Below are 27,261 nucleotides of genomic sequence, written 5' to 3' on the forward strand. Positions count from 1 at the left end.
CTACAAAAATATGCGTATTTATTTAAATGTGCATGTCTATACATACATATGAGTGAACTAAAAAGGAATTTAACAGTGGGGCCGATTGCCAACTGTTGCTTTTGGCTGCTGTTATCGATTGCTAATGTGCTGATCAATGCACCGGAGGACCTCTCTCTCTCACTCACTCTCTGTCGCTCTCTCTGTGTTTTGATAAAACTACGTCACAAGCACTTTGCACTAATGGCTGCTGCCCTTTGGGCTCAAATTGCCGCAGGTCTCATTATGCATACAAAATGAGAGCTTATTGGCCGACAGACGAAAGTTACAAACAAAATGACGACAACGGCGACGACGATGTCAATATGGAATGGAAATGCGCACACAACGACACAAAATCATTTGAAAGCAATTACAGCGGCCGTTTGCTGAGTGTTTCATATGGGCCAAAGGGGGATGACAAATCGGTGGGAGGGGAAGCGAGATGGTTGTTCAGTCAGTTGGCGGTGACCGTGTACAATGAATCAATTTACGAAACGTAACAAAGCCACAATTACAAGCAAGCAAAGCAGAGACAAGAACAAAACGACAATTATGAAAAGAGCAGCGAGTGCAATTGCATTTCCAATTGCAAACTTGCCGTTGACGTTGCCGTTGCCTCTGTTGTCGCTGCCTCCGTTGCAGTTGCACATTTTTGGGACAGAGGCACACGCGTTAAATGATGCGGCCTGCCAGCCTGCCTTAGAGGCTTAGGCGCAGCGCAGCCAACGCAACGTCAGCAGCGACGACGACAACGACGACAGAATGCAACGCTTGCGACACAGAGCACACAGTTTTTTTGGACCCGCGTGTCAGTTGTAATGGATAATTGTCGAACTCGCATGCCAGTCGTAGCTCATTTTCTATACCCTCACAGCACTGGCGAAAGGTAGTTTGATTGCTTAGTAGCAAAAAGGAAGCAAGGAAGAAGAAACCATAAAAAAGCTTTTGCAAAAAAAAAGGTTTTAACAATGATTTTTTATTTTTTAGTGTTTGTGCTCAATTAAAAAAAGATAATTAAGTCAAATTGCAAATTTAAAAATAATTTTTATATATATTTTAGAGTATAAAATAGTTTATTTTCAATAAATCTGTATTATAAAAATGTAATCCAAAATTAAATTTTCTTAGTGACATTTACAGATATTTCAATATCAATTTTATTCTAGCCAGATTATTACAATGAGCTATTTTGTTTTTTTTTAATTTTAATCTTTAAGAATCATAATAGAAAAACGCAAATAATTTTTTAAGCGTATTATAATAATAATGAATTTTATGAATATTGAATTATCAATTGTTTTAAGAACATTGTGTTAGAAGATTAGTAAATTCGATTTCTTTTTAAACCCTAAATTATTATAATAAAAATAATTGTTTAGAAAAATATTTAAAATCGAAAGAACTACAAAATTAACTTTTGTTTTTGGAATAATTACCAATTTAATACTCCAAATAGATTTTACAAATATTGAATCTCATTTTCAGTGAGTACATAATATTAATTATTCAAATAGAATATTAATCTTTTCTAATTGTATTAACATTTAACCCTTGAAATTTCATTAAAAAGAAAAATGTTGTGATAAAAAATAATATATTTATAATTTTTTAATATAAACAGTATATGTTGAATTAAATCTCTTAAAATTCCAGGGTATGCGTGTGGCGTAGCTAATTGCTTTGCTATTTGAGTGTCACTTGTTTCTGTATTTTACACTAAAAATACATTGGCAAAGTGAATTGTATTAATAGCAGGGCATTTATTTAGTTATTTCTTTCTATGTTGTTTTATTTTTTTCTATTTGCTATTTTATTTTGTTAGAGTTGTTGTTGTTTGGGTTTTTTTCGTTTTTCGTTTTTTTTATTTTTATTCATTTCTTTGCTCGTTTGGTTCGCATTTGTGTTTATTTACTTTGCCATTTTGCGCTGCCAATGTTGCCAGCGAAATCTTTTCAGTTGGGCCCTTCAAAAGATTTATAAAGTAGCCGGCTAGGTGATGGGCACGGCGAAGGGGGCAGAGAGAGGGAAAGGGGGACTGCACTGTGTGCAGGGGACGTCCAAATTTACTGAGCCGTAGCGAAGCGATCGCCGGCCACAGTGAACGAAAGAAACTGTGAATGGAATTGTATTCACATGTATTCACAGCGATATTCGCCAAGTTGCACAACGAGCAGAGGATGCATTTTTTTGCAGATGTATCTGTTTGTGCAAGTACTTGTATCTTTTTGTGTATGTGTGCAGCGTCATCAAAAGGTATTTTACATTAATTCAAGATTTATGCATTCAACATTCGGCTAGGTGCTGCATTTGCCATTCGCGCCGCCATCACAGACTGCTGCTGCCACAAAAAGTTCGCCGTTGCACCTGCCGCCGTCTGCGTCGACGTCAAACGTCAGAGTCAGCCACAGATACAGATGCAGATACAGCTACAGATACAGATACACAACTATGGTGAAGCGTCAGCGTCGTGTGTCGAGCGTGGAGCAACTAACAGCAGGTGATCCATTTCTTTTATCCGGTAGCTTCTCTCTGTTTCTTTCGAGGATGAGGAGATGCAACACAGCGCTGCCTATTTTCGAGTGTATCTTTCTTTTTGTATCTATGCATCTTCAGTGTGTGTTTGGCAACTAATGCTGTTGGACAAGATGAGCCTCACTCCACAGAGTACAATTCACTGGTGGGTTATACAATTTGCAGTGTTTCGATAATAGATATATGTGCATGTACTTAAAATATATCCCTGTGAACATACAAACACACATATATATATCTATGTGAAGAGATAGAGGTGAATATATGTATATGTAACATATATAAGTATGGACTGCATAATTTATAGGCTTTGCGTGTTCAATGGGTTGCAACGACGACGACGACGACGGCGACAGCGATGTGGCCATATGGCATCGTCATCGTCATCGTCATCGTCATAGTCAGCGGCATCCGCATCCACATCATGGAAAACGGGGCAGTTTTCAGATGCAGATGCTGATTACTGGGTGCAGTTCACTGGAATTGCAAGCTCTACGCTGATAGAAGACAATTTACAGTATTGAACTCCGCAGCATATTACGCAATTTGAGTTCACATTTCTTTTCAATTTCAATTACACATCCACAATTTAATGTAGTTTTGCTCTACTTTATTGATGATCATTTATCGATCAGTTGCTTAGTGTTGTGTTGAATTTCATTTCAAATTGTCTAATGTCTTTATTGCAATTTTTGAAGATCATTTAATTTGTTTAATTTGATTTCATTTAAAATTTATAATTAATCATTTTTACTTCTCTACTTCATTGATGATTATCTTTCGATCAGTAGTTTGTATATATTCTATATCAATTTCATTCAAAATTCTCTTGAAAATCATTTATCAATCAGTAGTTTGGTTCTTCTCTGTCTGTAAAATTTATTAGTATCACTTTTAGTTCCCTACTTCATTGATAATCATATATCGATCAGTTGTTTGGAGATGTTACCAATTTTATTTGAAATTATTTATTTATTTATTACATTTTTATATTTTATATTCTGTATTTCATTTACTAATCTTATTCCTAGAAAATTTAATTTTAAATTTATTAATCGAATTTCCATATTCACTTTCACTTCCCTACTTCATTTAAGATCACTTATCGATCAGTAGTTTAGAGTAGTTCTCCTTCAATATCATTAAAGATGTTTGAATATTATTTATTGAAATTATATATTTCCTTTATTTATCTTTAGATTGCATCCATATTGAGTTCACATTTCCCCTTCATACATCACGATGCGAAATCAATCATACAATAAATATATATAAATTCTCAGGGTATTAAATTACGTTTATTATATCAACATTATTTCTTTTATCGATAGCTCATCGTTGCATTCTTTCGCATATACACAAATAAATGAATATTTGATCTGTTTATTAAATGATCTTGAACTTCATCAATTTTACTTAACATTTTTGAATTAATTTATAGAAATAATATATTAAATTTAACTTACAATCGGTTTCTTATATCGTTATATGAAATCATTTATTCAAAAAATATCCTTTCCTAGGGTAATGCTTATTTAGTTTCATAATTTTATTCTTTCTGCTTAGCAAAAATAATTGCATTTTCTTTTTATTTACGCTTTAACTAAACAGTATTAATACTAATTATGAACTAATTCTAGTTATTATTGAAATAACTTTCATATACCTAAATCATTTTGCAAATAATATGAAATTCTCTTCAAGCCAAAGACAAACTTGACTAGAAAGCCAAATGAGAGAATATTTGTTGCATCTCTTTCGTTAGCCACCAACAAAATAAATCAGTGGAAATTCATCATCTAGTTTTGTTGTTGCACAGACATTTATTTCTATTGTTCATGCATATTTGTGCCTTGTCACTTGTCAACATAATTTCAATCTAATTGTTAGCCTTTCTCGCTCTCTCTTCCTATCTGTGTGTGGTATTTATTTTTGGATAACGGGTGCTAAAATCTGAGAGGGGTTTTTCATTTTAATTGCTGACAATTTATGCTGAGTAGTGTATTAGACTGCATTTTGCGATGACTTGTCTTAGTTTAGAGACAATTATTTATCTCTCAATCTATATCTATTTATCGAGCTTTGTTTTGTGTACATTCATTTTAGCTTATGTTTAGTGAGGCAGGCGTTGATCTATGTGATTTAACTTCCAACCTAACGTATCGATATGCCAAATATAGTATTCTGCGTATTTCAGTATTTTTTATATAAATTGGTATATTCAAAGAATATTACTTCAAGTCTAACTTACTCTATATCGATATACCAAATATGTATATCCTTTTGAGTACTTTAGTATTTTTAATAGATTCATTTGGTATATTCAAGTGATATTTTTTTCTAACCTAACGTACTCTATAGCCTTCTGTATATTTTAGTATATTTCAGATATATTCATTTAGTATAATTAAAGAATAAGTTTAAGTTTTTAAGTTTTCCTACAACTCTTAACAAAATTAAATATTAGTCTTTTGTTATTAAACCATATATATAATATTCTCTTTTCACTATAATCTTTTCTACTAAATGTATATTTTTTTGGTGTAAGTAAGAAACATTATGAATAATAATTTTTATTTATTCGTTCAAACTTATCATATTATGAATTGCTTTTAATGTTGTTAACTCTTTCCCTACATTTTAGCGCATATAAGGAATATGATTTCCTCTAAAATCATATTAAAAATAATAAAAATAAAATTCATATTGGAATATTTTAAAAATATATTTATAATATTCTGTATTTCCTTTTCATTTTTTATAAATAAGAAATATTACTACTAAAATGTTTATTATATTCTAGCACTTTCTTCACTCTATATATTTTTTTACTATTCTCTATTTCTATTTCATTTTTCTTTTATTATAACTAAGAAATATCACTCACTAAATGTTTATTACATTCTAATTCGTTCTTCGCTATAGTCTAAGCTACTAAATGTTTCTTTAGACCTCATTAAATAAAACTTTCATTATTTCTTACTTGAATTATTCTGGGATCTGCCGATTGACATTGCTTCTCTCAGTTGCACTTTCTCATCACTGCATCAGAGTCACATGTGCAGTAGACTCATTCATCTCAATCGTAAATTTACCTCGACAACTTCTGCAGCTGTTCATTTATATTTCACACCTTTTTAGCCTTCAAATCTCGTCTCACGCTCTTTCATCTCTGCGTTTGTTTAGCTCGGTCAGCACTCTCAGCATTTGATTGCCAATCATTTTGCCAGTCTAACCGACTGTTTGTCTGTCCGTCTGTCTATCTGGCTATTCTGACAAACGAGTGATGCAAATTATCAGCAATGCAGCTTGCAATTAATCTGCTGCATATGACACCGCTGCTGCAATCACAACTTAACCCATTTCAGACACACACACACACACACACACAGAGACAGAGACAAACATTGAGGCCGAGTGCGATAATAAACTGTTGCCAATGGCCACTAACTGTGATGATGGTTAGTTGGGGATCCTGGCTAAATCTGCAGTGCACTAAAGCACTAAACTCAATGGCTTTAATTGAATTTTGATGTCCTTAGCAAATTGTTTTCTAATTAGTTTCACTGGAGAGAACTGCATAAGGGACTGAGACTGAGACTGAGCGACGACGGGATAAAAACCATTCCCATCCGGCAGTTGACACAGAAAACTTTCTGTCAACAATTCTCCCTCTCGCTCCCTCCCCCCGCTCTTGAGCTGTGCAAGGGCGTTTCACGCTTAACTTCAATAATGACAACTTAAAACTAAAACAATTAATGCCACGTCCACGTCTCGACACTTACCCAGGATCATTGGGCACCTCTGAAGGCGAAACTGGTCCCAGCTCAGCCTGCTGCTGCTGTTGTTGTTGTTGCTGCTGCTCAATCTTGATGTCCATGTTGTTGCTGTTGTTGTTGTTGTTGGGGTCAATCCTTGCTCAATCTCTAATCTGAACTCGCTATCTCTCTCTCTCTGGCTGGAACTTGGCTAATGTCCTAGAACTGTTGATGTGACTGTTGTTGTTGATGTTGCTGTTTGTAGAAGTTGTTGCTGCTGTTGCTTTGGCTGCTGCTGCTGCTGCTGTTGCTGTGCGGGCATTTAGGGGGTCTACGTCTAACACTAACTAAGACGACTGCGACTCCGACGACGGCGACGTTACGAGCTATCAATCTATCGCTTCTTTAATCATTGACGATGGCTGCTAATTCGCTACTTGACCTGCTGCACACTGTCTTGAGTTCCATTTGTATTGCTGTGTTTGTTTGTGGGTGTGTGTGTGTGTTTAGTGTATTTTACTTGATTTTCATTAATTTCACTATTTATTTGATTTGTATTTTTCGTTTTTTTTGCTTGTGTTGTGTACGTTTTTTGTTACATTGCGCACTTTGAATCACATTTCTGGGTTGTTGCTTCGTTTTGCAGGCCACTTTTGGTTATCAAGTTTATGTTTATTTACTTTATTTGTATTTATTATTATTTTTTGCTTTTGCTTTTGTTTTTGTTTTGAGTTCTTAGAAGTTTTAGAAACGTTGCGTTAACTATTTGTTGTTCTATTTTTATTTTCAAGGCAACATATTACTGCAATGATTTGTTACTAAATCTCATTATCCAACTCCAACAGCTGGCCATAAATTTTAAAGTTATCGTTAAAAATGCAAACAAACAGCTTTCCCCATATCAACCAAAACTGAGCTTACAAATTTAACTATACTTGTATGCGAAACTTTGATTTAAATGCAAAGTGCGAAAAGGTCCGCAGAAGTGAACTAATAAATTAGTTGAGGTTAAGTTGTCAACCCATCTCTAGAACTTCAATGGACCAGGGCTGCAACGCTTTGGTCATTGAGTCTGAAATTGCTGCTCGTCATGAAAATGTCGTGTGTGTGCTTTATGTTAACTGCTCATAAACAGTTATTTGTCTCTGCTTGCATCGATAAATCGTAATCGTATTAACAAGCTATTGACATGAACAATGTGCAATGACTGGGCGACCAAAAAAGCTGAACAAGAATGACAACAAAGCGAACAAACTAAAACGATTTCATAGCAATGCGCTTTTTGTTGTTATTGCCATTGTTTTTTTTGTTGTTGTTGTTGTTGTGATACACGCCTTGATCTTTCCCACACCCACACACATACAAAGGCGCGCGCATTCGCACACGCACGTGTGTATGTGTGTAAACAGAATATTGCATGCAATGGGGACAGCATGTTGACTCCCCCAACAACAAGAACAACAGCAGCTGGGTTCTATAATAACGCGCAGCATGCAAGCGACACACACAGAGACACTGAATCGAACAACAAGCAGTTACGGTTACAACGAGAGCAGAAGTTAACTGGCGGCGGCAGCAAACACGTGACCCGACAATTGCGACAATTGGCAGCACAACAACAAAAAGTTCGCTGCTGCAAATCAAACGTAAAATTACATACAAAATATATTTTGTGATCGTTACACCGAACTGGCCGACAGTTGGCGCTACGAATCGATAGAAAGAAAAACTAATATAAAATGGCGCTGTGTTTGCTTGTTATCATGTTATCGTTGTCCTCTGGCCGACAGTTGGCGCCACTGATCGATAGCGAAAATAAAACTCAATTGCAGCTTAAGATGGCCGCTGTGTTTGTTTGTTATCGTTGTAGTTGTTGTTTTGCCGGCCGGCCGCCATTTTGCACGTGCGATCAACAAAAGCTGATTGCTGCGAGTGTGTGGGCGAGTATTGCCTTTGGCAGGCTGGCAGGCAGGGTTGTCGCAGCTTTTATTTATTTCCGGTCTGACGACGCTAAAACAAACACTTGGCCTAAAAAACAAATCACTTTGCCACCTCTCACGAGCACACACATACACAAATACACACGCACGCATGCACACAGGCGCACACAAACACACACACACAGTGCACGCAAGGCACACAGCACTCAAATTGCACTTTGTTTGTCGTTGTTTGTAATTAGAATTGAATGCCGCGCACTTTTATATAATCGTCAATTTTGCATTGACACAATGCCCTGGGCCCGCCTTAAATAAACAAATCATTTAGGTAGTTGTTATTTATTAGTGTTGCTCTTCTTTCTTCTTGTTGCCGATATTATTATAATTTGTATTATTATTAGAATTGAGTATTGTTTGGATGCACGCACTTCACTTGCAACTGCAACGCGAGCGAACTGAATTATTATTATTTTGCTATTTGATGATTGCAATTTGCGACTGCTGCTGCTGCTGATTTTTTTTTAGTGCGCGCACACGAACGCGACAACCAACAAGACGACACTGAGACACGGCCACGGCAGCCAGCCCCAACGTAGCTGAAGCCCCAAACACAAAACACACACTACACTGACACTGCCAGCAGCAGCAGCAGCGGCGACGTCAACGTCAGCAGTAGCAGAGACAGGCAGCGGGTCACAGTAGCACGCGCTGCACTCGCCTTTGTAGTGGTGTAATTCTAGTTGAGCAAAGCTTTACGGCGACAGCGACGTCAGCAGCGACAGCGTGTGCATGTTTCTCTGCCTGTGCGTGTGTGTGTATGCGTGTATGCGAAACGAAACCTTTCACATTGCAACAGACAGCCGGCTGCATTTATGCCGAAAACACAGCGCACAGCTGATAAGTGATAAGCAAATGCAGAGAGCTTCTGGCATGTGTGGTGTGTGTGTGTGCGTGAGTGAGAGCGAGTAAACGTAACGTGACTGAAGAGCAGCAATTTAGCAGTTTAAGAGCGCAACTTGCTGGAAGCTTTCGAAGCTTACACTGTAAACTATTTGAACTGAAAGTTTCGCGCTGTTATTTGAACTAAGGCCGTTAAATGAGAATGGAATATTTAAATTGCATGTTAAAAAGTAATTGCAAAAAATTATATTAATATTATTCAATTGGTAAATTTTTATTATTTTGAAAAGGAGCTCCAATCAAATCAGTATCATATTAAAAATTTTAAAAAATGATTTAATATAATTTACAGAATTTCTATCTTTTAACTTCGCAACAAATATAATATACAAAAACAAAATTGATTTTAATAAGTAATCAAAAATATAATATATTTTTAAATTAGGAACACTTCTAAATAGCATTATTAAAAAAACAACCCCCCGTATATTATTCGAAAATGCAGATAAATGTCCAATTCCAATTAGAATCAAAATAGCTGTGTTAAAAATCCCAATATATTTGCATTATAAACATTTCGCAACACTGTTTTCTAACGTTACATTCTTCGAAAATGTGTTTTATTTGCATTTTACAATGTTTTTCTTATTTTTTTATTATATTTGTAAGTGAACACGGCAAATTTAAGCCAGAATGGGAACGGAACAAAAATCTGTAAGAACTCGCCATACAAAAAAACTATTTTTGAATAAGTTTTGGTTTCGTTTCTTTGAAGAATTGTAAGGTAAAAAGGAAATTGGGTTTCGTTTCTGCAATAATTTGTCGTGTATTCTTATGAACATGATGAATTTAGCGACTCTAGTCGAATGGAGTCCAAACAACATTTACTATTAGCGACTAGGACTACAGGAAAAGCAACAACAATGAAGAACCCTTTGAGAAATACTTCAACGGATTCTACGCCGTCACGGGTTTTGTGGGTGGCGACGGCGGCGTCGAGTCTGTTGTGTCCGTCGACGTTGGCTCATCCTTCTCCTTGTTCCAGCTCTTCAGACCCTCGGGCAGCGTAGTGTCCTCCTCAAAGGAGCCGGTGCCCTCCACAAACTCCTCGTACGTTGACTTCTCCTTGAACGGACGCGGGCCGAGCAACTCAATCATGTCGTCACGACTCAGCACCTCGTTTTGGAGCAAACGTTCGGCCACACGACGCACATCCTCCTTGTGCTTGACCAGCAGATCCGTTGTCGTAGTGTGCGCACACTTGATAATGTCGCGCACCTCGCCGTCGATCAACATTGCCGTATCCTCCGAATAGGGTTTGCTGAACATCGGTTCCCCAGCGCCACCAACATCGAAGCTAACTTGTCCGACCTTCTCGTTCATGCCGAAACGCACCACCTGGGAGTAGGCAATGTCTGTGATCTTCTTCAGATCATCCTGAGCTCCAGTAGTGATGCGGTTGAAGAACAATTCCTCGGCCACACGACCGCCCAGCGTCATGCACATGCGATCGAATAGCTGTTCCTTCGAGAGCAGATAATGATCCTTTGGCAAATATTGTGCATAGCCCAAACCCTTTCCGCGCGGTATAATCGATACCTTGAGCAGGGGATCCGCATGCTCCAAGAACCAACCGGCCACCGCATGTCCAGCCTCATGATGCGCCACCGTACGCTTCTCCTCAGGCGCCAAGACATTCGTCTTCTTCTCCATGCCCGCAATCACACGCTCGATGGCCTGCTCAAAGTGCTTGAGGACAATGGTGTCCTTGGAGTCACGTGCCGCAATCAAGGCAGCTTCATTGCACACGTTGGCAATGTCGGCGCCCGTAAAACCTGGCGTCAATGCGGCCATCTTTCTGCTTAAACTAATCTTGTCGAGGTCCGTTTTCAGTGCACCCAAATGCACTTTGAAGATGCTGGCGCGTCCCTTGATGTCCGGAGCAGGCACGTAGATCTGTCGATCGAAGCGACCGGGACGCATGAGCGCCTTATCGAGAATGTCCACACGATTGGTGGCAGCCAGCACCACCACATTCGTTGTGGTATTGAAGCCATCCATTTCGACGAGCAGCTGATTCAATGTGTTCTCCTGCTCAGAGTGACCGCCAAACGTTTTGCCACCACGTTTTCTGCCCACCGCATCGATTTCGTCAATGAACAAAATGCATGGCGCATGTTTGCGTGCCATGGCGAACATGTCGCGCACTCGCGACGGTCCCACGCCGACAAACATCTCGAGGAACTCAGAGCCGGAGACGGTTATGAAAGGCACATTCGCTTCGCCAGCTGTCGCCTTGGCCAGCAGCGTTTTACCGGTACCGGGCGGACCGGTTAACATGGCTCCCTTGGGTATCTTGGCGCCCAGATCGATATACTGTTGAGGGTTCTTCAGAAAGTTGACAAACTCCATGATCTCAATTTTGGCCTCCTCGCAACCAGCAACGTCCCTGAAAAGTAAAAGAAAATTTGTAAATAAGGCTTAAGTAAACATTTATAAAATGGAATGTAAAAGATTCATTACTCTGGCTTAAAATGGCTTAGATGAAAATTCAATATTAACTTTATTTACTTTAAATTTGTAGTTATTCTTCGATTGTACTGAAAGTTTGTAAATCATTATAAAATAAATCATTCTAAGTAGCTATGGAGCTAGAAACTTTAACCAAACGCATTTTTATTGTGATTATAAAGTTCTGAAAAAAACTGAAATACTTCAGAATATATGCAAATGTTAGTTGCTGAGTTCTAGCTGAACCCACAGATTGATAGACGGACTTTCCCTTTATCTAAAGCACTTATGAGCCGAGTCTTCTGAAATTTTGTAAATCAAATTTAAAATATTTAAAATAAGGCTGATTTCTTATATCTTCAAAAATACTTATTTTAGCCTATTTGATGTCATTCTCTATTATAGTTAAGGTTTTCTAAGTAAACGGACAGACATAGAAGTATACCTTTTTAAACAATTTTGATTCAAATGCTAATTAGATATATAAATACTGTAGGTTTTTTCATGCCTACTTCCAAACCTTCTTATACAGACACAGCTAATATACCATTTTAGTAAAGTAAACATGTCTAAAAACCTTCCATCAAACTCACTTGAAACCAACGCCAATCTCTGTGGGATTGATGAGCTTCGCTGTTGACTGCATGACGCCGCCAAAGAGACCGCCACCCTTGCGTCCTCTGCCACCGCCCATCATGTCTGCTGATTTGCGCATCATATAGACCAAGAAACCAATAATGAGCAACGTGGGCAACAACCCCGTCAAACTCGATGCCTCCACCTCGTTGCGATAGATGACGGGCACAAAGTTAATGGACTCCACGCCTTGCTCAGTTTGTGCTGTCTCCAAATTACGCTCAAACGAATCGACGCTGCCAATGTTGAACCACAGGACACCGCTGCCGCCATGACTTGCCTGGAGACGCACACGCACCCACTTCTTGTTGACCACCTCTAACTTCTCCACAAGACCTTTGTTCAAGTAGCTGGCAATGAAATAAGAAAACTGTCAGTTTATGTAATGTAAAATTTGAGAACAACAAAAACCTGTTGACAAATTCCTTCCAGGAGATTTCCTTGTAGCCCATCTCGAAGAAGGCAAATGATCCCACAAGCACCACAGCACCAATTGCGCCCAACAGAATCCAACGCTCGCGATCGCTGCCGCCTCCTTCGCCCAAGGGACGTCCACCCGGATTGCCGGGACCACGTGCCGCGGGGCCACGTGAACTGTTGCTGAACATGCCAAAGTTCCAATCCGACTTGGATTCGGAGGCGGCGCTTGGTTTGGCGGCGGGTGCTTTGGGTTTACTGCTAGACGAAGATGATGAGGAAGAGGAGGATGACTTGCTGCCCGCTGTGGGTTTTTCGCCCTTGGGCGCCGTTGATTTGCCGCCTGCCTCAAAGTACTTTTCAAAGCCCTTGGGTGGCTTTTTGCAAAACAACTGAAACTGTTCCACAAAGTAGCGCAACATTGGCGACAATTCTGCTGCAGCTGGAGCACGCTGCACCTGCAATATTTAATTCAGCATTATTATGAAATCTCTGGCAATAATTTAACTCACCGTTTCCGTCAGCGGTCCTTTCATATAGCTGCGTCTCAACAGGCTTTTCATTGCCTTTCCCGAGCTTATTAGCCGGATTGCCATGTCGTTGTTGTTGTGGGAGGCGGCGGGGTGTGAACTGTCTCCTCTTCTCTTTTTGGGTTAAATAACGATGAGAACGCAACAAATTCGTTGGCGGCGCAATGTTAATTTCTAAACTGTGTGAATTTTGTACCAATTATTTAGTTATTGCACTGTTGCGCAGTTTGATGCCTCACATAGCACAATGTTGATTCAATATGTTGCCGTAAAAATGGTTTTAAAAACAAATCAATCCCTCTTAGTTTTTGCGGTGCGCTATTGTGAAATTTCGGTTTTCGGCTGTAATGAAGTAGAGGTGGTCAAACATCGATAACACTATCGATACATCGATATTATAAACATATTTTGTAACGTAAATGTCCCTTTTAAAATTTATTTATATAGTTATTACAAAGTGTTCAATACTATTTATCAAGTATATTTAACTTTGAATCATTTTCCTACAGGTATATTAGTTTTAAAGAAAGCTGCATTATCTATCACCTGGTTAGCGGAGTGACCTTAGGTTTCATTTAATAATATACCGAAATAAACCATTGCCAGGGGTGGCAAATGGAAGTAGTGTTGCAATGCAAATTAATAATTATTTAAATAATAAATTATAAACAAATTAGCTTAAAATAGTGCAATGTATTATTGAATACGTTATTTTAATCGTTGCGTTGACGACAACATTGCTTTGCAAAATTTAAATTCGTTCGTTTAACAACACTAACCAACATGGCGTCCGGTGTTGTGCTGTGTCGTGTGGTACGTATTGCTAGACGTGAAAATTTTCTTTTGTTCAAATTTGGCAATAAATTAACTCAAATTCGCAACGAAAATATGCACAAAATGTGTACCAATCAACCTGCATGTGATTTACCATGAAAAACTGCCAAATACATAACGTTTTCGTGCATTATAAACGTTTTCCGCAAAACACTGTCTGTACGAAGGGTACGCATTTTGCAGAGCAGTCCGAAAAAAGTGAACAAAAAAAAAACTTTTGCTACAGATTTGACACTGTGTGTGTGAGTGTGTGTGAATTTGCTTATGTGTACAGTTTTGACTGCTAAAAACCACAACAAAAATGTGTAAAAATAGTTTACAAATGCATATGGAGAAAAAAGAGCTCCTCTTTCTCTTACATATATCAGCAGATTGTGTACGTGTGTGTGTGCAATTTTTTCCGGTACTCTGTTAGCGGTTTGTAGCGTGGGAGGGGTAGGGAGACTACAATAGTAAAGTCTCTATGCAGCTGCTGACTGACTGGCTAAGTGTGCGTGTGTGTGTGCGTGTCACTCTGTGGTATGTGTGCGCGAATTGTACGAGTCTCCGGTTTGCAACACTAAAAAATCAATAAAAATGCAGCAACAACAACAATGCAGACTTTTTAGTGTAGATTTCACTGGGTGGCTGCTGCTGCTGTCGTTGTCTACCGTTTAACAGGGGGAGATATTATAGAAAAAAAAAAAACTCCCAAAATGTATGTGAGTATTAATTGTTCAAACTTTCTTCTTTATCGTTGCAGCTTTTGTAACTAAAACTCCGTTTTGACATCACTTTCATCATAATCTGAATAAAAATAATAATAATACAACAAAACAAATAAAAAATAAAAAAAAAAAAAAAAAAACACCATCGAAAACGAATCAAAAAATAAAATAATAATAAATCATCTAATAAAAATAAAAGAGTTACATACCAACAAAATAAAAATAAATGGAAAAACAAAATAAAAACAACAACTACAACAAAGCTCAAAAAGTCTAAGAGGCGAATAAACCGAAGGGGCATCTGCCATAAACTTTTAGTTTTGAATTTCCTTTGTTTTCGTTTGCGAATTTGCTTCAAAAATTCAACAAAAAACTCCTCTCAACCGACAACAACAACTACAGCAAACTTACCGCTGCATGCCGAAAAGCTCAGAAGAAGAAGAAGCGGTAAAAGGAATTATCGTGTGCAACGGTGAGAAGAGTCTTCACTCTATCTGCGTGAATGTGTGTGTGAGAGTGCGTCTCTGTGTCTGAGATTCTACGGGTGTGAGCGAAAGAGGCGACATAGCGACTGCGCATCTGTGCAAACTAAACAACAACAACAAGAAGAAAACAAGCCAAGCTTGAAACGAAGACTTTCAAAACCAACAACATCAACAACAACAAACCAAACAAAATTCAAATACACTTGAAACGCTGTGAAATTAACTCGTCAATACTCAAAGCAACAACAAAACGCAAGAAGAAGAGAAAGAGAAATCAACTGAATTAAAAACGGAGTTTGAAGTCTTAACAAACACAATTACAAAATTCAAAACCACACGCACGCACTAAAAACAAAACAAAAACCACATCAAAAACAACCTAGTAACTGTTAAAAAAAGAACAGCGAAAAATAATATAAAAACGCGACGCTGAGGCGTTGACGTTGAACGTCAAGCTCGAATAACTGAAGGATAGAAGAATACATCAACAGTAGCAACAACAACAGCAAGAAACACACACGTTAAACAATCCCAAAATTCCTCATTTTTTTCCTGAAAGCTTTAATTTAATTACGAATTTTTTTGTTAAGTCAAAGTGAATTCAATTTGCTAAAAAAAAAAAGAAAAGAAAAAATAAAATAAAAAAAATTATTTAAAATTAAGACAACAACAAAAACGCCGCCTCTACTACAACAAGAACAGGAACAAAGGATATAGAAGAGAAGAGAGAGAGAGATAAAAAGAGGAACACAAACAGCAAAAGCAACACCAACAAACAACTGAATTAAAGTTTTAAAGTACAAAATAACCGGGAGTAAAAAGAAAAACAACAACAACAAAACAAACAACTAATTTAAACATATTAACAAAAACATTTAATTTAAACGCAACATCAATTTAAATTATTTAATTAAGCAAACAAAAAAAATACTGTAGCCTAAGTCGATAAACAAAAAAAAAACTAAAAAATAAAAATAAAAATATATTTCGCCTGCCAAGCGGCGGCCGTGTGAAGAAGTGCAAAAGAGAAAGGCAGCGATCGCGTGAAGGAAAGACAGAGTTGGAGAGTGTTTTAGAAAGTTCCGCCTTGTAAAAGAAGAACAGAAACAAATTTAAAAGCAAAGCAAACGATAAAGCAACAATTGTGCCGCAAAAGAAAACAAAAACCACAAAAAGCAACAAGCAAAAAATGTACTAAAAAAAGTAAAAAAAAAAAAAAAAAAAAAAAAAAAAAAAAAACGAGCAACTAAAAAACGGTAACAATAAAGAAAAACATTTAAAACCAAAAATCTACAAGAATTCTATTAATTTTAAGTAACTTTTACAAAATAAATAAAAACAAAAACACACAAAATGAAGAAGACCCCAGCAACAGAAACAACTGAGTAACACATAAAATACAAACAAAAAATTAAAAAAAGGACAACAAAAAATTCAATCGCAACTTAGCCAATAAAAACAAGAAAATTGTAAATAAATGAAATTAAAAAACTGAAAAACCCAGAAGAGAAACGTCGAAAACTGAAAAACTGCGGCCTTTGTGCCCGAAAACCAAACAGTTTTTTATTTTTAATAATAAACTATTGTTTATATTTAAATAGTTTTCATTTTTTTATAAGTGTACCTAGTGAGAAATGTTAAAAGTCTAAATGAGATAACGATTAAAAGCAACTGAAACAAAAAGAAAGTAAAAAGAAAACAAAACAAAAAAAAAACAAATTCAAAGAAAGATTTAACAACTCTGTGATAATTACTGTAAATTTATAATTATAAATAAATAAAAAATACGCAAAAATCGCAAAAAAAGAAAATCTCTGCATAAATAACAAGAAATGAACACTAAAACAAAACAACTGTAATTTTTAACAATAGAAAAACAAAAGAGAGACAGACGAAGTAATAAGAAGAGGAGAAGTACGAACATCTTAAACAACAACTTTATACATAAGAGCAAATGCAAATTAAAAGATAAAAACATTGAAACAAATTCGTGATATCTTAAAGGACTTCGATACATATACTATAGTATATTATATATTATATTATATAAACTCTAAGTAAATAAGCTTAACTTGGTAAGCAAAAAAAAAACAAAAAACAAAAACAAATGAAAACCCATAAGTGAAAAATACAACAACAACCAACAACAAAAGGAAAAACAAAAAAACCCTAGGTTAAAAAAAGACTTTAAAAAAAACGCGCATTCAAAAAATATATATTTAAAAACAAACGGGAAAAAACGAAATAAACACAAAAAAACGTAGGATTAAAGTTCAACATAGTAAAAATAAAAAGCCCAGCAACAATTAAAGAGTATCTATCTATATATATTAACGATAAAACTAAACAATATAAACTCATAATATGTGCATAGTGAATAGTAAACGAAACAGCAATAATAACATTACAAAACGTGTAACCGAAAAGTAATAGCAACAACAACAAGAGAAACACCAATCTACAACAACAACAAACATACAGCGAAATAACGGATCACTTCTGTGCAGCCCTCGTCAAGAGCATCGTTGAGCAGCCGCAGCCCTGGCAGGCAGCCAAGCTGCGAGCGACATTGAGAGAGAAGAGAGAGTGAAAAAGCTTGGTTTGTAACAAAACAACAAAAAATTAAAAAAAGTATATAAAGATAAATCACTAATACTTCCTAAAAACCACAACGATTGCCTACAAATATATATATATTATATAAATGTATATGTATATTAGAGAAAACCAAAAACAAACAATATAACAACAAACATATTAATCACTCGCCCCTTCTCCCCCCAAAATAAAAAATCAAACGTCTAATATATCAAACAAAAGCTCTAAAAAAATAAACAAATAGTAATTTAATAAAAATTAAAAATAAAAGTATTCCGTAAAGCGCCCCAGTGTATTTTTCTAGTAAAACTAAAAGAAAAAGGTAAAAAAAAAAACACAAAAACATAACTCGAACATATGAACAAATCGCAATAAATAGTTAAAGAAATTTCAAAAGTTTTTCAAAACAACCAAGCAACCAACGGCAGCAGCTAATGCATTTTCATCAGATTACGAATATATATATATATATTTTTAAAACACGAAGCAGCCGCAACTTCAACTAACAACCAACAACCAACTACAACAAACAACAAGAAAACACCAACAACTATAACAATTAAAAACTGAACATTACATTATATAATTGTCGGCATTTTTTTACATACATTTCTTGGGGCCAGTTGCCCCAAAATACCCAAAAGCAAAAAACCAACAAAGTTATAAAAGAGAGGTGACAACCCAGAACAACAACAACAACAAACAAGAACAGAAACAACAACAACAACAAATGATTGTTTTTCTTTTTTATTAACTTCGAAGACAAGGAATTTCAGTGCCTCTTGTGCCAGTGTTTAGCCAAAATATATATACACAACAAATACGTATTTATTGCTTAGTTTTTTCTCTTTGATATAAAAATAATTACACTAAAAATCGAAAATAAAATATTAATAAAAACAAAAAGAACATTTCATAATAAAAAGAACATTAATTAATAGATTCGATAGTAGTAGGTCAGTTTTTGATCCGCTCCAAAACGCGCTCGCTCTCTTTAAATCGTTCACCATTCTCGCCGTCATCCGTCGTCGTCATCATCATCATCGTTGTCGCGTCGTCATCATCAACTATAACAACAACAACAGCAAACAGCAATCATCGTTTGATCATCATAATTAAAAATCAAACAACAAACCAGTCTCCTTGTGCTAGTCCGCTATCAGCATTTTCTATAACATCCAAAACAAAGCAAAACCAATTAACAACATGAATACACAATCCAAAGGATATCGCACTGGCGAAGGTAAGCTTAAAGATTGACAGCTTAATATTTCTATAAGAGGATAAAGTTTGAATGGAAAATTATAAATATAAATTTATATTTAATAAAACTTATTCCAGTCGAATAATATTTATATTTATAAGACATTAAAAACATATCTTGTAATCAACTTTAATCATATTTTACTTAAACAAATTTTAGTAAATTCGATACTAGAATATATGACCATATGATGATTTCATTTAAGAATATTAATTTAATATTATAACAGTACAATGTGTAATAATATTATGAAATGCTTAAAAGAAAACATACTTGACATAACTTCCAAAAATAGGATTTCATATACTATCATAGTTATGAGTGTAAGAATATAGTCAATCAAGGCAATTTAGACTAAACTTTCTCTGTTAAGCTGTGGATAGAACCAGTCACATTATCAACAAACTTGATTTTTCTAGTATAAACGAGGGAGTGTCGCAAAATGTGGTAGTCTTAATTTTATAAGTGACTTAGTTTGGGAAGACAACTTACGGATACGATTTTCTAATGTCAAAGATGAGTCAAAGTTTCCTTTCAAAATTTGTAACAATCGCTCTTGTTGCCATTGCAGAAATCTATGATAATTTGCACTTCGATATGTCTGCCATACGCAGCTTGAGCATACCGACAACTTTCCCGACAATTAGCACTTTTACGCTAGACTCGACCACGTTGGGTCTGCAGCCGCAATCGCATGGACCGCAAACACCATCGTCCGTGCAAATGGCAATGGGTCAACAACAACAACAGCAGCAGCAAAATATGCATCACCATCAGCAGCAGCAACATATGCAGCAGCAACATCATCAGCAGCAGCAGCAACAACAACAGCATCATCAGCAGCAACAACATCAGCAGCATCAACAGCAGCAACATCAGCAGCAGCAACAGCAGCAGCAACAACAGCAGCAACATCAGCAGCAGCAGCAGCAACAACAACATCCCAGCATTGGCATGTTTGATGCAAATGAGGTCAACGATATCCTTCAGAATCCGCCACAAATTGGCGTCTTTCAATCCAATAGCGTGCTGAACAACGGCGCTGGCAGCTCATCGTCCATTTTTGGCTCACAATCGAGCAATTCCTCAGCAGCAGCATCGGCAGCCAACGATCCGAATCAGGCCACACGCGAAACTGGCATCATTGAGAAGCTGCTGGTAAGTTTTGAATCTCCACATAAAATCAGAAATGATGCTTATTAAATGTATACCATTTATTTTTCGTACTTTTTAGCATTCGTATGGATTCATTCAGTGCTGCGAGCGTCAGGCACGTTTGTTCTTTCATTTCTCGCAGTTCACTGGCAATATTGATCATCTGAAGATCGGTGATCCCGTTGAATTTGAGATGACCTATGACCGACGCACCGGCAAACCGATTGCTAGTCAAGTATCGAAGATTGCGCCCGAGGTGGTGCTCTCCGAGGAGCGTGTCACCGGCACTGTGACCACAGAGTTGCGCACCGATAGCGCCAACAATGTGCTCAGCTCCAGCGAGACAACCGGTCGCATTAGTTATGAGAATCGCGGCGAATGCTTCTTTCTACCCTATACCAAAGACGATGTCGAGGGCAATGTCAATTTGCGGGCTGGCGATAAGGTCAGCTTTCAAATTGCAACGAACCAAAGGTAAAATACTGAATAAATATGTAATTAATCTTAATTTACTGATAAGTTAATGTACAAACTTTTTATAAGTTTGACAAGTGAATGTATTACTAATAATAATAGATTAAAGAAGTGTCACAGTATTTCGGTTCCATTCGATATACTAAACGAACTAGATTTGGAGTCGATTCTGCCCAACTCTAATCGAACTAGAGCGATACCTGAAATTGAAAGAAAGTAGTTCATTAGTCGTTCATTGAACTGTTACTGAACCTAATTACTTTGTGGAACTACAATGTATAATTGGAACATGTAGTTATTCAAACATTCAAGTTATTTTAAGCAAATTTGTATTTTATTACACCAAATGCACACGCACTATAATTTTATGCAATTTCTTATCCCTATCCCGCAGAGGCAACCTGGGCGCGTGCCATATTCGACTAGAGAATCCGGCTCAACCGGTCAAATATCGTGGCGTTGTGTGCTCAATGAAGGAATCGTTTGGCTTCATTGAACGCGCTGATGTCGTTAAGGAAATCTTTTTCCATTTCTCCGAGGCCGAGGGTAATGTTGAGCTGCGTCCTGGCGACGATGTCGAGTTCACCATACAGACACGGAGCGTAAGTAGATCAAGATAAATGCAACTAATCATTACCTTACTAAAACAAAACAAAAAAAAAACAGTCTGCCTCTGTGCCGCCGCAGGGTCGTGAATTTGCCTGCAACATAACTCGTTTGCCGCCCGGTTCGGTTATTTTCGAGGATGTCGATAGCACCATTTACAAGGGACAAGTGCTCAAATCGTTGGATCGCAACAATGCAGTGCGTCAGAACAATGATCCGTTGCCGGGACGTATACGCTATCGGGCACCCGACTACTCTGAGGTGGAGGTGCCATTTGGCGATAAGGATCAAAAGGGTGATTTCACTTTGCGTCACGGCGATTGGGTGCAGTTCCTGTTGGCCACCGACCGCAGGGATCAATTGCAGCGTGCCACATCCATTGCCCTCCTGGACGAGACGTTCAAGGTGTCCGGCGAGAAGAGGGAACAGGGCACAATTGCCTCGCTCAAAGAGGGCTTTGGATTCTTGCGCTGTGTGGAGCGTCAACCGCGCTTATTTTTCCACTTTACCGAGGTGCTCGATACGGTTAGTATATTAATTTAAATGATAACTTATATGGTTGTTAATACTCTTTTTTTCTTTACTGCAGAGCCGTGAGATTGATGTCAACGATGAGGTGGAGTTCACTGTCATTCAGGAGCCCGGCCTAGCCTATAATAACTCGCGTTTGCAGGCCATACGCATTAAGCATCTACCGCCCAATTCTGTGCAATTTGAAACTCTAATGGCCAGCAACATTGAGGGTGCGTTTAAATCTTTTCTAAACTCGTGTTGAATCTGTATTAATTGTATATTTAATCACTTTCAGGCTGCGTGACACGCGAGGCACCTAAGAGTCCAATTAAATCTCAGGATCGCGTCGAGGGTGGCGTCATCACCTACGAGCATGGCGATGTTAAAAAGACTATTATGTATTTTCTTAAAGACTGCGAAAAACCACCAAGAATCGGCGAGCGTGTACGCTTCGATATTTATATGGTAAGTTTCTTATGCTTAGCTATAAATAAACTAAGCTAATCGTCCTCTAATTTGCTTGGCAGGTTAAACGTAATAAGGAATTTATTGCCGTCAATGTGCAGCAAATTTCACTGCAACAACAACAGCAGCAACAACAACAACTTTTGAACCAACAGGTCGCTAATCAGCAACAGCCTGGCGTTAATATAAATCAGAATGATCAAATGTTGATAACCAATGGCATCAACTCGATTGCCAATGCCATGCAGAATGGCTACATAATGCATGGCAGTCCCGGTGGGGGCAGCAGCAGCAACAGCAGTGTCGGTAGCAATGCAACCACTCAACAAATATGCACGCCTCACATTGAGGACTTTAAGGTGGAGAATAATAATCATACCGGTGTTGAGACCACTGGCGGGCAATTGTATCGCGGATTTATTGCTGTTATTAAGGAGAATTTTGGCTTCATTGAGACACTGTCGCACGACGAGGAGGTTTTCTTTCACTTTAGCAACTACCAAGGCAATCCCAATTGGCTCGAGTTGGGTCAGGAGGTGGAGTACACATTGGCACCCAATGGCAACACATCTGTTTCGGGCAATTGCCTGCCAGCTGAGAACGTGCGCACATTGCCGAAGAACTCGATTCCGCAACCAGCGGTGCTGGAAACCGTACACAATGGCGTTGTGGCACGTCCATTGCGTTGCATCAATCCGGATCAGCAGGAGTATGCCGGACTAATTGAGATACTCGACGAATCGAGAACTACGATCATTTCGCAGCATGAATTTGGCATCACCAGTTTGGTGAATAAGCGTGATTTGTTGCAGAAGGGCGATCTGGTTAGCTTCCGCATCGATGAGAGTGGCCGGGCAGCCGAGGTGCATGCTGTGCGTCAGAAGAAACGCGCAACTGTTGACTCGATCAAGGGTCAGTTTGGATTCCTCAATTTTGAGGTTGAAGACGGCAAAAAGCTATTCTTTCACATGTCCGAGGTGCTGGGCAACACTGTGGCTCTGCATCCTGGCGATACTGTGGAGTTTTCAGTGGTTACCAATCAGGTGAGCAGAAGAAATTTACTTATTAAATGTACAGCAACTTAACGATTTATTGTTTTTCACATTGTTCACAGCGTAATGGCAAATCTTCGGCTTGTAATGTTTTGAAAATAAACGATCGTCCCGATCGTCTGATCTCGCGCCTTAAGCTCAATGGCGAGGATGGTATACCGCGTTTGATTCTCATTCGCGCACCCAAGGGGCCACAGGGCAAAGGCTTCTCCGTACTCGCACGCCATCCACGCATTCCAGGTGAGTTTGCAGCAACTGAATTGAACGAGATTAAATGTATCTAATGGGAATTTCGATTTGCAGGCACCCTGGTGGAGTAATTCCAAATCAGATATTAGATGCAAATTAAAGACAATGCATGCATACAATATATACATTTATATACAAATATTTATATATATATTCTTGTACGCTACAACATCAACCAACAACAAGGCTTAACGATACCATACAAAGAAGGCACAGCAACAACTCCAAACAAACCGTAAAACAACAATTGCAAACATACCAACTACAATGTGAATTTGTCGCTACAACCATATAATATGAATGAAAGATACAATTTATTAAGTAACTTATTAACTTAGAAAACAAAAAAAAAAACTATTGGAAACGATAATAATAAATGATAGCATACCACATACATACATAAATACATGCATACATACATAAATATATACATGCAAGTATATTAATGATGAAAATACATACTAAACAAACTCAAAAAAACATAACAAAAAACAATTTCTACGTGTCTGATAAAAATGTAAACGAAATTAAATAATCATTATTAAAAAAACAAACAAAATCTAAAAAAAAATACAACCAGGGCCCTCCTCCTTTTTCCTATTCGTAATAATGATACACAGTTTATAGATTCTGTTAAATTTGAAGTTGTGCGCTGCTTAAAACTGAAATTCAAGTGTCTGAGAGATGAAACCAAATTGTGTGTATACGTATACTATTTTTCAACTAGTTTTGCTTTAATTTAATTTAGCATATATAAAATGAAATACAAAAAGAAAAAAAAAATGAAAATAATAAATTAAAAAATCAAATAAATATTGTATAATGGCAACGAAATCCTTGCATATGTGCATTAAACAAAATGTTAACCAACAACAAAGAGACAAACAAACAACAATATATGCCATAGATGCGTAGATAGTTTTTTCTCAACTTATATATGCTCTATATTCTATTAACCTATTTCTATATATTTTAATTCTCGCAAAACTGTTCTTTCACTGCTTCTTCTTTGAAGTCTTACTGTTAATCTGGCATATATATTCATAAATATATGTGTATATTTATTGAATAATTATTGTATACATCAAGATGATGGTGATGATGATGATGATCAAAGTGACGATGATGAAAGCAACAAGTATTTATATATAGCAAACAAAGTCTTAATTTCAATTGTAACATTTCAACACCAAAACACTCGACGAGTAATATTAACTGTGTTTGTTGTTGTTTCACGAATTTTTTCTGCATTCAAAAGGGTTGCATTAACTTATTACATATTATAATTATACAAAATACATACATACATCTGCATACATCTTACATATACAAAAAAACATATTTATTTCAACAACAAGAAATCGAACTTTGTAACTAACACACAAAAAATAAACAAAAAAAAACTAAATACAAAAAAAAAAACAAAACAAACAAAAAATGAAAAGAAAGAAATTAACTAAAAGTCTTGTATGAGAGTAAAGAGAAGAGCAAATGAAATTTGCTGCGCCAAATCTGTTGAAACCATTTAATGAAAGATTACAAAAATTAATTTTTAAAAATGTATTTTTAAATATTAAAGTATATATATAGAGTAAAACCAAAAAACAAAAATCTAAAAAAAAAATACAAAGAGAGCGTGTCGGAAACAAAGAGCAAATATTGTGAAAAAAATTATGAATTTCAATTACTAAAACAAGAGAAAAAAAAACCAAACAAAAAAAAAAAAATAACAAAAAACATTTAACAAGCTAACAACAAATTTGGGATCAGTACGTCCTACTATAGCCATGTTATACATATATACAACAGCAACAAGAGAACACTAAGCAACACAACAAATCATGAAAAATAGTAACTTAAATATGTATAACGCTATTATACGAATATCTAGGTATACATACATACATAATCGTCTGATATGCCCCAGGATATAACTGCAGGCGTTTAGATATTTATGCAATGCAATGAAATGAACAGCACAGACACAACAGAACAGCAACTAATCCTTATTTATAAAATATAAAACATAAAAAAATCGTAAAACATACACACAACAAAAAAAAATGCAACAAAAAAACATAAAACAAAAATACATATGTGCTTGAATACGAAAGAAAAACAAAAAAAAAAAAACAAACGCAAACTATATAAGTCAAAAATTAAAAAATAAATACATATTTCAATAAAGCAAACAACAATTGTGTTTAACTTGCAAGGCTTTAAATATCTTGCTCTAATTTTTTTTTGGTAGAAAGCATTACCAACTGGATGGTCATGGCTTGTTATTACGATTCCACATCCGCAATGAAACTAAACAGGTTAGTAAAAAACAGCATTCTAATGTTACTCTACCTGTTAACAGCGCATTAGCTGCTGTTACTTAACAGCGACTTTGTTACACCAACTTAACAGCACGTTAACGCTATGCAGCGTGACGCCATAACAGCTCTGTTATTGTGCTTAACATATTTAGTTTTCAAACGCACTGTAATCATCAAAGGGGAATCCCAGAGTTGATAACAGAGGCGAATAAATGAATTCAAAAATCTTTAAGAATAAAAATTAGATAGCATTTTTTTTTAAATTAAATTACTATTTCCAATGGAATAATAATAATTATACCTTAAATATATATTACCTTTCCAAAAATTTTAGCCACTGAAATATGCAAAGAAAGTAAATGAACGTCAATTGTTTTTTGGTTTGTTTTTGTGTTTTTTTATTTTTATTTATAAGAATAATTTATATCTGCTTAAGATTTCCGGGTTACATGACATGACTATGGTATGGTATCGCATTTTTCTCTTCATCTTCAAAACCATCCTCTTGCTTCTTTTCTCACTTTACGCTCGCTTATCGGCATTCGTTTTTATTGACTTTGATTCCTTTTATCTGCTATTTGCTTTTGTATTTTATTTGTTTTGTTCATTTATCGCGCTGATGTGTTGCTTAAAATTCAAATATATATATTTCATAAATAGTTTGTGATGTTTTTCTTAATACGTTTCATTTTCTTTTTGTTTTGAGGTTATGTAATGTAATCATAATTTTACTTATAAGTTTACGCTTGCATTGATTTGTTTATAGTGAATATTGCATTGATATATCATTTGGGGTTTTATTTTTTCTCCATTTTGTTTTGTTTGTTTGTGGTTTAATGCTTTTGCTTTCGTTACGCATGATTATATCGCCTATGTATATAATAATATATCGTAATATAGCTTAGTTTTTAGTAGATATACTCGTACTATATGTCAAAAAATTGCGTGTAGGGTTAAGAACGTTTTCGACGAGAATTTAAAAACCGATTATTTGCATTATATAAATTCTGTAAAAAGGGATTTCATTGTAATACAAACTTTTGTCATCAAATCTTCTTGACTTTTCGTTAATATTTCTTACGTTTTTGTTTTTCTTCTTTTGTTTTATTTAAACGAATACTCGGTACGGTATTTGATTTGCATAAACTTACAAATTACAAATATTACAAAAAACGTTGAGTTTTGTATAAAAAATCGAGGTAAACTTTGATAGTGCATCGGATTTTGGTGTTCATTGTTCTTGTTATTATTATTTTAGGGGTTTTTTTTTTTTGGATATTACGGATTCGGAAA

At 36.3% G+C, this 27,261-nt stretch overlaps 3 protein-coding genes and 1 long non-coding RNA gene across 11 annotated transcripts in view; 1 reads left to right on the forward strand and 3 right to left on the reverse strand.

Annotated features, from left to right (window-relative positions):
• LOC132793845 (RNA-binding protein Musashi homolog Rbp6) overlaps positions 1–8,822 on the reverse strand; it is a 226,160-nt gene extending 217,338 nt beyond the window's left edge. For 4 of the 7 annotated variants that reach the window (XR_009633154.1, XR_009633153.1, XM_060803955.1 and 1 more), the window contains exons 1-2: positions 8,680–8,815; positions 6,339–7,113 (exon numbers count right to left, since the gene is read on the reverse strand). Coding sequence is in view for 5 of the 7 variants with exons in the window: in XM_060803955.1 (XP_060659938.1) it covers positions 6,339–6,433 (95 nt within the window). In the remaining 2 variants the exon portion in view is untranslated. Of the gene's footprint in view, positions 1–6,338; positions 7,114–8,679 lie in introns of all 7 variants that reach the window. The other 3 variants (XM_060803956.1, XM_060803957.1, XM_060803953.1) reach the window with 3 other exon arrangements.
• Positions 8,823–9,622: 800 nt separating this feature from the next.
• LOC132793844 (AFG3-like protein 2) lies at positions 9,623–13,596 on the reverse strand. Of its 2 annotated transcripts, XM_060803952.1 has the most exons (5): positions 13,485–13,595; positions 13,228–13,424; positions 12,710–13,173; positions 12,256–12,648; positions 9,623–11,600 (listed from the first exon to the last, which is right to left on the reverse strand). In XM_060803952.1, exons 2-5 carry the CDS (start codon positions 13,309–13,311, stop codon positions 10,109–10,111), a joined length of 2,433 nt encoding a protein of 810 aa, XP_060659935.1. In that variant the 5' UTR covers positions 13,312–13,424; positions 13,485–13,595; the 3' UTR covers positions 9,623–10,108. The 2 variants fall into 2 exon arrangements, with proteins under 2 accessions (XP_060659935.1, XP_060659934.1); XM_060803951.1 differs by having other exon boundaries at positions 13,228–13,596.
• Positions 13,597–14,821: 1,225 nt separating this feature from the next.
• LOC132793842 (cold shock domain-containing protein E1) lies at positions 14,822–25,784 on the forward strand. Its single transcript, XM_060803948.1, has 10 exons — positions 14,822–19,112; positions 19,705–20,291; positions 20,368–20,762; positions 21,157–21,364; positions 21,429–21,893; positions 21,958–22,111; positions 22,177–22,346; positions 22,409–23,389; positions 23,461–23,638; positions 23,702–25,784. Exons 1-10 carry the CDS (start codon positions 19,076–19,078, stop codon positions 23,716–23,718), a joined length of 3,192 nt encoding a protein of 1,063 aa, XP_060659931.1. The 5' UTR covers positions 14,822–19,075; the 3' UTR covers positions 23,719–25,784.
• Positions 18,846–19,714, reverse strand: LOC132793847 (uncharacterized). Its single transcript, XR_009633155.1, has 2 exons — positions 19,626–19,714; positions 18,846–19,142 (listed from the first exon to the last, which is right to left on the reverse strand). It is a non-coding gene; the product is annotated as an uncharacterized LOC132793847 (long non-coding RNA).
• Positions 25,785–27,261: the final 1,477 nt, after the last annotated feature.

The sequence above is a fragment of the Drosophila nasuta genome, chromosome 3, assembly GCF_023558535.2.
Source record: "Drosophila nasuta strain 15112-1781.00 chromosome 3, ASM2355853v1, whole genome shotgun sequence".
NCBI classification, from domain to species: Eukaryota; Metazoa; Arthropoda; class Insecta; order Diptera; family Drosophilidae; genus Drosophila; species Drosophila nasuta.

Coding starts and splice junctions, on each gene's coding strand:
- LOC132793844 (XM_060803951.1), bottom strand. CDS start 13,311: ATGGCAATCCGGCTAATAAGCTCGGGAAAGGCAATGAAAAGCCTGTTG. Junction 13,174..13,227: donor AAGGACCGCTGACGGAAACG/GTGAGTTAAATT, acceptor TAAATATTGCAG/GTGCAGCGTGCTCCAGCTGC. Junction 12,649..12,709: donor TGGAAGGAATTTGTCAACAG/GTTTTTGTTGTT, acceptor TTTCATTGCCAG/CTACTTGAACAAAGGTCTTG.
- LOC132793842 (XM_060803948.1), top strand. CDS start 19,076: ATGAATACACAATCCAAAGGATATCGCACTGGCGAAG. Junction 21,894..21,957: donor TTACCGAGGTGCTCGATACG/GTTAGTATATTA, acceptor TCTTTACTGCAG/AGCCGTGAGATTGATGTCAA. Junction 22,347..22,408: donor TACGCTTCGATATTTATATG/GTAAGTTTCTTA, acceptor TTTGCTTGGCAG/GTTAAACGTAATAAGGAATT.